Raw genomic sequence first — 10,197 nt, forward strand, 5'->3', positions numbered from 1 at the left:
ATGTGGATAGCGAACTGTTTGGCTTGATTATATCCTGATGCGCCTGGTAAGAAACATATGCCATAGTAAATTGACTATTTCAGCTTATCGTACAGCCATCAAAACATATTTGTTCTTAATTGAGACAGATTCACGAACGGATTAATCAATCTCTGTCTCTTCATAAAGTTCATGTACCAGGAACATGTTTATTTTTTTTGGTTCAGGTGTTCTTTATTATATGTACAGTACTAGAACTACTGTAAACCACAGTTGCTCAGGTTCTGGATTGTATGTGGTATATTATCGCACCCCACTCGATATCGTACCCCCTTCCAGAACGCGAGAACCTGTGCTGTAAACAGGTAAATTGTAACCAAACAATACTTTTACAATATGTTTGCTTGGTCAATTTCTTCTCTTTTGTACAGAGTCAGTATTGTTGACATTGTTTAAAATATACAGAGGGCGTAAATTCCAGAGACCTTTTTGTATATATATGTGTAACAGGAGAAAGCAATGCAACGGCCAAACCTGGGACCTCCGAATTTTAGACAGCCGCTCTATCAACTGAGCTTACCTAGCTGGTCACCGACAATTGACCCAGTCCAGTTCTGCAACATTCCTCCCTCCTTTCGCCATGTCTTCTCCACCGAAGATGCAACTATTTACAAATGACTCGGGTTTAGATATCCCCTTGCAAAGCATTCACCCAGTGCTTTAAACAAGGGTTGACAAGCTCATCAATTTTGTAACAGGAGAAGGAGAAATGCAACAGCCAGACCCAGATTCGAACAAGGGACCCTCCAAACTCTATACGGGTGCGCTACCAGCTGAGCTGCCTGGTCGCCGACAAAAGACCCAGTTCAGATATGCTACATATGTCTCTGGAAATATCAGATGCAAGTGCCTACTCAGTATGTGTATGAGTACGGAATTAAAGCATAGTATCCTAATTCTATTGTATGACCCAATTCATCCATATTCCTGTGATTCAACTGGTGCAAAAATCAACATGAATTGAAATGTATAACAAAATGATTTGAATTTTTACCACAGCTTTTTAGCTTGCGTTCTTCTTCTAGACACTACAAGGTTGGTTGAAGGAACTTAAGTAAAAATGATACAGTCCTGAAAGATGGAAATGTATCTGGATTTTTTGGCAAAATCGTATTGAGGTTTTTATCTAGTTCATTTTTTTATCACATAAAAATTTGTTGCATAGGATTTTTTATACTTACAATGACTAAGAATAAATAAGAAATTTGCCCAAAAACATATTAGGACACCATATGTTTTGGCCCTGCCTGTGGAATAACCAGACAAATCAGACCAACAATGACAGTCACACAATTTTGTCAAGCAAACAATGATGAAATGCTGCATATAAATGTTATAAAAAGTTTCAACCTTTTTCTTGTGTATTTCTTTCTATTGCTTTCAACCCAAAAAGCAATGACGTTAAAAATCTTGTGATAAGCAAAATGTTGATACAGAAACAGGGGTAGCACAGAAACAGGTCTTCAGACAATACGTTTGTATTTTGACAGGAATATGCAAATTTATATGACTATTGTGCATGATACATTTGCATTTTCTTTGTTTTTTCCTTTGATAAACCTACCAACAATTTTTTTTTATAACCCAACAACAGTTAGAACTATTACATATGAATATGTACCAATTGGAAACTGTTCGGGTTATTCTGTAAGACTATTTTAGTAACCCGGGACCAATCGTGATGTGACTTTAAATTTTTAGGGAAATTCCTGATTGGCTTCTGATTGAGGCATGTCGCCAGACCGAACTGGTAACCATAGAAATCTGATGAAATCGCTATTTTGTCTCCGCAAAAATTGTTAAAAAGATGCATTTTAATCCTTAAATTATATCAATTATCTCTTGTTGGAAGTAAGAACTGTGAGTTACTTTATAAGGCTTATTTCCAGATAATGATTTAATAACACCTTACATCACTCCAAATATAAATTTTTCTACACTGAATGTTGACAGCTGAAATAGTGTTAATAAAAAAAAGATTTCTTAGTGAATTTTACAACAGTATACATTTGCACCTGTGAACTTAACAATTTATCTGATAAACATTGTTTTTCCACAGTAAAAAATGGTGGTGTTTACATGCAATGCCTGTGGAGACTCGCTGAAGAAGAACCAAGTGGAGAGTCACTATCTGGGGAAGTGTCGTCGCTGTGAAGTTGTGTCCTGCGTTGACTGTGGAAAGGACTTCTGGTAAATAATTGATGGTTCTATATATTATGTAATATTTTTTATTGTTACAATCCTTTGTCATCGTGTTGACAAGGGGAGATAACTATTGCACAATGTCATCCACATTTTGTCATCCCACTGCTAATTTGGCAGCGAACCTAAATCAGTATTCAAAAATATTGATAGGATGGACTTGAAGAAATAATGACAGAAAAGAAACTATGGGATTCAACATTTTCTAAGCTTAGTGAAGTGATTTTGAGATGTAGGTTTCTCGTCGTAGTTTACTTTAAATTACCTCCTTTTATCAAAGTATCTAGCCTGAGGTTCCCTGTCACCCCAGGCTTAGACATTTTTACAGGTATATGTACTTGTCTTTTCAAACCTGGAGAAAACGAGGTAGATGTGTCAATTCCATCAAGAGTAATTTGTCCCCCAACTGGTACTAGAAGAGGGAAGTATAGGTTTGCACTTCATCTGTCTGTGTATCAGTTTGTGTTAGTCATATCTCATATTTATTCTGCCACCTAAAATTGTGGAGTGTTGTTTACTGAAATTTGGTTGTATGCCCCACTATATACAATGTTCTAATCCTTTGTTCACTTTTGATGCCAAAGTTTGTGCTGAGATTGAGGATATTGTATTATTCGTATCACTTATTCAACTTTGTTTATTTTGTAGGGGCAATGACTACCAGAGCCACATCAAGTGTATAAGTGAGGAAGAGAAATACTCTGGTAAAAACTACAAACCTAAGGCCAATGCCAATAAAGGGGACGCAAAGCAGGAACTTTGGCTACAGGTAACCAATGCCCAACCAGCCCTGAACACCTTAGGGAAACCATTAGGCCATGTTTAATCCTCTCGTATTGACATTGGGTGATTGTATAATTTCAGGTTTTTATTTGTTCTGCAAAATACCATGTACGTAAAACAAGTGATGAGCCTTTAAAAAACCAATGCTAAGATATTTTCCATCTGCTAGTATGCTAGTTTGAAGGTCTCCCCTCAAAAGAAGAGTTAATTCATTTCCAGATAGGGAAGAGTACCCCCATAACATCTGCTAAAAGATAGTTTTGAGCAAGGGAGAAATCGCCAAATACCTGCTAACTGTCCATCTCTGTCGATGTTGGTGGTGTTTTCTCCATTGCTCATATAACACTCTTTTAGGGGTATACCTTTTGTGGTTATATCAAATAATATTTCAAATATCGATCGTAATTTATTTAGAATAATACCTTGCAAAGGGATGCAACTCTATGGCAAAAAAAACCTCCTGTTATGCTCTATAAAAGGGAGGTTACCCTGGTGAAATACAGCTCTGATGTAGAACTCTTCTTCACAACTATGACTTGTGAAGTGGTACTTGTCACTTTAATGATGTTTTTCTTTTCTTTACAGCAAGTTCAAGATGCAATAGACAAATGTAGCGCCAATGCCCAGTTAAAAGGCTTATTAGAGAGGATGAAAGATTATCCAAACATTCCCAGAAAAAGAGCAAAGTTTGAGGTACAAATAGCTGATATTTTTAACATAATGTTTTGTATGGTGGCAATTATTTTAGCTAGATTTAAAGGGGATGAATCCAAAAGCAAATGAGGACATATTTACCGAACTAAAATCTTTTTACTTGTAAGAAAAAAATTGTTTCAATAATAACTTTTTCAATGTCAGTTGTGGATGAATGCAAGAAAGCTTTCAGGATCGAGCTCTAAAAGACTTGTTTTCTTGACGATGTTGTAAAAGAACAAATAGAAAGTTAAAAAAAAATCTACTCATAGTGTACTCTGTGTTATCTCTTCTGCTCATAGTGTACTCTGTGTTATCTCTTCTACTCATAGTGTCCTCTGTGTTATCTCTTCTACTCATAGTGTACGGTGTGTTATCAATTCTACTCATAGTGTACTCTGTGTTATCTCTTCTGCTCATAGTGTACTCTGTGTTATCTATTCTACTCATAGTGTACTCTGTGTTATCTCTTCTACTCATAGTGTACTCTGTATTATCTCTTCTACTCATAGTGTACTCTGTGTTATCTCTTCTACTTATAGTGTACTCTGTGTTATCTCGTCTACTTATAGTGTACTCTGTGTTATCTCGTCTACTCATAGTGTACTCTGTGTTATCTCTTCTACTCATAGTGAACTCTGTGTTATCTCTTCTACTCATAGTGTACTCTGTGTTATCTCTACTCATAGTGTACTCTGTGTTATCTCTTCTACTCAAAGTGTACTCTGTGTTATCTCTTCTACTCATAGTGAACTCTGTGTTATCTCTTCTACTCATAGTGTAATCTGTGTTATCTCTACTCATAGTGTACTCTGTGTTATCTCTTCAACTCAGTGTACTCTGTGTTATCTCTTCTACTCATAGTGAACTCTTTGTTATCTCTTCTACTCATAGTGTACTCTGTGTTATCACTTCTACTCATAGTGTACTCTGTGTTATCACTTCTACTCATAGTGTACTCTGTGTTATCTATCTATTCCAGTGCAAGGTAAATTGTATATTGATACATTAATGTTGATGTATTTCTGACAAACAGATTTTTCTTTTTCTTCCAGAATTTTGTTGGTAACAGTTTAAACACAAGAAACAATTACCTGATAAATCAGGCGTGGGATTTGTTAATGGAAAATACAGCAAAGGTTTGTAAGGCTAAACTAATTAATTAGCTGTTGCGATTTTATTTTCAGCTCTCAAAAGATAACGGCAGTTACGTAGACAAATCTTTTAGATTTTTCAAAATAGTTTGACAAAGGTAGCATTTCATAGTTTCAGGGGTTTATCAGGGTTCTTTATCCGTCTGTTTAAAGGACCCATTCTCCATTGAAAAAGTGAGTAATTTTTCCCAATTTGCTCCGTTATAATTCCAAATTTGGAAATCAAAACAAATAAATGCATATATTTAAATAAATTCCTTACGATTGACCAAAATCTCAAATGATAATGTTGTCATAAAGACAGGCTTAAATAAAAGTTAAACAATCTAATTTCATGTATTCAGATTTGTTATAATGATTATCCAAATTTTCAAAATGGCTATTATGTCGATGATTTCTTCGCAGGGTCCGTTACCCTAAAAAACTCTAATAAACCCCTGACATTACAGAGCTTAATAAAAATGGGTGAAAAAAGACTAGGGTAGGAATAAAAATCTAGGGTAGGTTGCTAAGCAGAAACACAGATTTTTGTTTTATTCCCGAGTACATACTGAAGGGGTCAATAGGTATAAGATATCATGACCGTGCAAAGTTTGAAATATAAAACACCGTTTAGCCCTTCATCCTTCACGGTCACCAGTTCTGCTCGTCCTTATATCTTATAATCAAATTTGACATGTAGCTTTTCCATGGTCCATTGTTGTGCCTGTTGGATTTTGGCACAGTTCAGAAAAACATAATGGTCGCCAGACTGCCATCTTGGATTTTGGGAGTTCAAATTTGTTATCGCTTTTTCTTAACAAATAAACAATGACCTCACCTTGAAAATAACTCTCAAACCATGCAGTTTGATATTTTAATCAGCAGTCACTTCAAGATGCATTTACTGTTGACACGACTGTAAATTCAGCCCCTGGATAATTCAGGGGTTGACACTAACACTAGTCTGCTAGTCCTGGACTAGTATATTTCAGCAAGGACTAGTGAATCACCTAACCTACTGGTCCTTTGGACTTGTGAAAAATATGATTATAGAATAAGAATATTCCTTTTTAAAATTTAGAAAACTACTTAAAATAAGATATATTGCATGATAATTGTCAAAATTTTCCTTAAACTTCATCATATTTTTATTACAGTAGTTGTTTTAAGTCTCCTACAGTCGATTGCTTTTGATGTTTCGTGCTGTAGATCACAATGTTTCCTTATCAGGAAATCTTTGGACTAGTTACATTAGCGAAGGACTAGTAAATTATCTATTCAACTAGTCCTGTGGACTACCAAGCAAAAACAGTTAGTGTCTTACCTTGTCATGATCATTACCGCCACATTGAAATTCACGCCATTGCCGGGATGGGATGTTGGGTCTCCACCCTGGGTCTTAAATATTTAAAGAGTCAAAACATGTCAATATTCATAAATTCACAGTATAAACATGTTAACTTTCATATTGTAGAATAAACCGCCAGAAAAGAAATCTGTTGAAAATGGTCAAGCAAACGGAATGAGCCAATCAGCGACAGAGAAAAGTGATGAAAATTCTAAACCGACGACGGAGGAAGAACAATGTGAGGAAAGAAAACTAAGTAAAAGAGAGAAAAAGGAAGAAAGGAGTAAAAAACATAACAAAAAGGAGAAAAAAGACAGACATGAGCAAAGTGAAAATGTAGACTGTGAAAAAAGTAAAAAGAAAAAGAGCAAGAAACGAAAGAGAGAAGAAGAGGAGGAGGAGGAATGTAATGAAGAAGAGCAGCCTACAAAGATTAAGAAGAAGAAGAGGAGTAAGAAAGGTAATATGTTAATACTTGGCGATGGATTATACTCCGCCACAGGATCCTGTAGAGGGAAACCAATATTTTTGTCACAGAATTAGGTCGTATCCAAAATCCCAAGATTTTTAAAGATTTCTGTTTTTCACAAAAAAGTTTTTTTTCTATTGTTTTAATGACACTGAAACTTTCTGCTCAGAAAGCACAAATTGAAATATTATTTTGCAGGTTAGAATTATTAAAAAAAAAATCTATTGTGTTAAATGGCACTTATAACCTTTTGTTTCAAACAGTTAGCTAAAAGGTCAGTTCCTTTTGAGTAGGTTGTAACTTCCACTTTTGACCTTTTGATACAAAGAACTGATAAACTGAATGTTATGATAGGTGACAAATACAACACATTTTGTTTCTTAAAATACTTTAGATCTCGTCCTCAATAAACAAGTGCCAGAATGCAATGAAACTTTGTCAGCACATGTAGATAATTTTTAGTCTTCAGAATTTCAAGTAAAACAATTTAAATAGTGTCTGCTAACCTTAAAACCTTTTAATACTGACATTGATACGTATACTGATATTTAGTCTACACTGACAGACACTTGACTAAAATTTTCGATTTATCTTTTTCATCCAGAGAACACTACACTCAATAAGCTGTTGAATATTACAAGTTTGAGGCATAATTGATATAGAGTGCAAAAAAAGTGTAAACCGCTGTTCATATTCTAGGGCCAAAAAGTGAAAGGGACTTCTTCAAATTCAACTTGGTTATTTTATGATGCCATGCAACTTTCAAAGATTTCATTTTCTGTATATGCTATTGTAATATTTACATCTATATACGTCATTATATGACACTGTAACTTCACTGTAGCCCATATTTTGTATAGTTACCTATATTGCACATCTACCTAAAACAATAATCAAAATAACTCAGTTTAGAAACCTGAAACATGTCAGATCCATGTCTTTTTATTGATATTTACTAACTTAAAATATAACATGAATAGGCGACCTATACTGTTCTCCAACAGCTCTTGTGTGTTAAACCAATCCCACATTATTATGCTTAAAAATTGAAATATATATCTCCTGATCAGGCTAATGTATAAAAAACATTATAAAAAAGTTCTGAACCCTTCACAGAAATAAATACTGTAAAAAATAAAGAACATTTGTCTGTTTTGGTCAGGTAATGAGGCGTTAACTCCAGTTGAACACTAGTACATTTATTGTAGACATTTTTGCTTTCTATTCAGTTAAAAGAAGGTCAACTGGCGTTATCTTTTCATAACCTGACCAAAATAGAAAAGTATTCCTAAATTATTAAAGCCAACATGACTGCAATAGAAGGTCCCGTCCTGTTATATAATTACTGACCGAAGTTTTTAACACCACCATGGGCGAATTGGTAGAGTGGTTAACACTCTGGCCTTCCATGCAATCTGCCAGAGTTTGATTCCCAAAGTCGTCATATGCATGGAATATTCAGAGAAGGTAATTTCTCCTGCCCACACAACTCTAACAACCTAGGAGGGGCATAAAATGATCTGGGTTGGATGTTGCGGTATCTGTGCTGTAGCATTCAAGTGAGGTGGTACTATAAATAATACTGATGGAAGCACAGTCCCACTACCAACAGAACACAAAAGATCTCAAGCACACACGCTGGCATACACATATTGGGAGATATTGTATTGATTAAATGAATTGTATATCTATTAACTGTAAAGCGCTTTAGAGTAGCTTATTCTAGCTAGATAGGGCGCTATATCAAATGTGGTATATCATTATTATTATGAGGCTTGATACAGGAAAGTCATACACATCAATAACTTTACTGGACCTATCAGTATTTGGTAGCCAAAGTTCATCTCCATTCCCCTATTTATTTTTGTTTGAGGGGAAAATGTCAATTCCTAACCTCCTCCCCCAAAATTAAGAAAAAGGAAATAAAGTTGATCAGAATGTAATGCATATTTTTAAGAATTCTTAATGGGAATGTAATATGTTCATGGATATGCTGTATTGGAGTTTAAAGTTAATGTAAGAGATGAAAACAATGTAGACTTTAATTACTTTTCTAAATATTTCTAATGTTCTAGAAAATGCAGATGAATCTATATCTGCAAACCCTAATATAGAGGAGGAGGAAGATACAGAGGAGAGTCCTGCCAAGAGAGGGACCAAATTTGATTGGGTGGAGGTGATCACTTCACTACTACAGAGTAAAGGCGAGATAACTTTGAAAAAGCTCCGTAAAAAGGTAAGATGTGATGGCGATTACGAAATTTCATAATTGAGGCAAGGTATCAAGGATAAATGAAAATTTACAGTTTCTTTGTGTAAAATCATGTGAAGGGTATGTTGGTACATGATCAGTTATTTGTTTTTCCAATTTATTTTTTTATCAAACCTGATATTTTTATGAGAGCTAAACAGCAGAAATTTCACTAATGTTGATCAGCATCCCCATTTAAGGATCTCAGTACCACTGCAAAAAACTGTAACTTAAGTGTCGGAAACTGTTTTTTCCGACATGACTATAGTTTTGGTAAATCATTTCTGAAAAGAAAACCATACCTTACAGGACTTTTATGAGAAACAAGAAAGATGAAATCAACAAAATATAATCAGTTATGGTGTTTTGAGTGTAAAAATTCACTGTGACTAGACCAAGATTCGAACCCCTGGACTGTTATACTATCGCTCTAACTGATCGTGCTACCTGCATAGTCATCGAGAGTGTCCTTGCCCAACTGTGCTCAAGTTACCAGGGTATATGCGAACAGATCGGAATCAAAAACCATAGTGCAGTTGGACAGGCGTCCATGATGAACATTTTTAGTATAGAATTTATACTAAGCCGTCCGTTATTGAGTATTCTTTTTCTTCTATTTGACCAGGTACTTGCAGAATATTTGTCACAAGGAGGACGAGCCATGACAGAGGAAAAGCTGGGCGCCACATTTACCAAAAAAGTGACCAAAAACCCCACATTTGTAGTGCACAAGGAACGGGTGAAATTACGGGACAGAAAATAATAATTGCAATATTTCTATTTAATGTAAAGCTTGGCAAGATGACAGCTGACCAGAAACTTTTTTTTTTTTTATCTAAAATTCACCTTAATTTGGTTTTACCATTTCAGAATGAACTTAACTGCCATGTCAGTTCAAATAGATGATACATGTCTTGTCAATAATACATTTTATTTGTACACAGAAAGATACTATTGATAATAAATATATTTTATCTCTACATGAAGATATTATTTATGGTATAATTTCTTATGAGATGGATTGTCTTAGTGCATCAACATATATGTCAGCGGTTGATTTCGCTTCGGTACTCATTCATCAAAATCAACCGTGGGTATCCGACGATGGTCTAAGTGTAGTGTACATAGTGACATTTCAGTGGAATAGCATTACATTGTTTAGCCCATTCACCCCTGAAGACATATTTTAACTCTTCCAGTTTAAAGATTGGAACAGTTCATTATGAAATTTAAGGGGTGAACGAGTTAAGCACGACCCCAGCACTATCCTAGGACT

At 35.0% G+C, this 10,197-nt stretch overlaps 1 protein-coding gene across 1 annotated transcript; it reads left to right on the plus strand.

The window, feature by feature from the left end:
* On the plus strand, positions 1-9,903 carry LOC110451727 (cell growth-regulating nucleolar protein-like). The gene is made up of 8 exons (XM_021499880.1): positions 1-46; positions 2,099-2,229; positions 2,890-3,010; positions 3,610-3,717; positions 4,773-4,856; positions 6,328-6,661; positions 8,746-8,906; positions 9,547-9,903. The coding sequence occupies exons 2-8, from the start codon at positions 2,105-2,107 to the stop codon at positions 9,682-9,684; spliced, it is 1,071 nt and encodes a 356-aa protein (XP_021355555.1). The 5' UTR covers positions 1-46; positions 2,099-2,104; the 3' UTR covers positions 9,685-9,903.
* The last annotated feature ends 294 nt before the right edge of the window (positions 9,904-10,197 follow it).

This window comes from Mizuhopecten yessoensis, unplaced genomic scaffold (assembly GCF_002113885.1).
Source record: "Mizuhopecten yessoensis strain PY_sf001 unplaced genomic scaffold, ASM211388v2 scaffold6169, whole genome shotgun sequence".
NCBI classification, from domain to species: domain Eukaryota; kingdom Metazoa; phylum Mollusca; class Bivalvia; order Pectinida; family Pectinidae; genus Mizuhopecten; species Mizuhopecten yessoensis.

What these genes read in the sequence shown, in the direction of transcription:
- LOC110451727 (XM_021499880.1), top strand. Translation starts at nt 2,105, where the DNA reads ATGGTGGTGTTTACATGCAATGCCTGTGGAGACTCGCTGAAGAAGAAC. An exon ending in AGCAGGAACTTTGGCTACAG is followed by an intron (nt 3,011 to 3,609) that starts GTAACCAATGCC and finishes TTTTCTTTACAG; the next exon opens with CAAGTTCAAGATGCAATAGA. An exon ending in GAAAAAGAGCAAAGTTTGAG is followed by an intron (nt 3,718 to 4,772) that starts GTACAAATAGCT and finishes TTTTTCTTCCAG; the next exon opens with AATTTTGTTGGTAACAGTTT.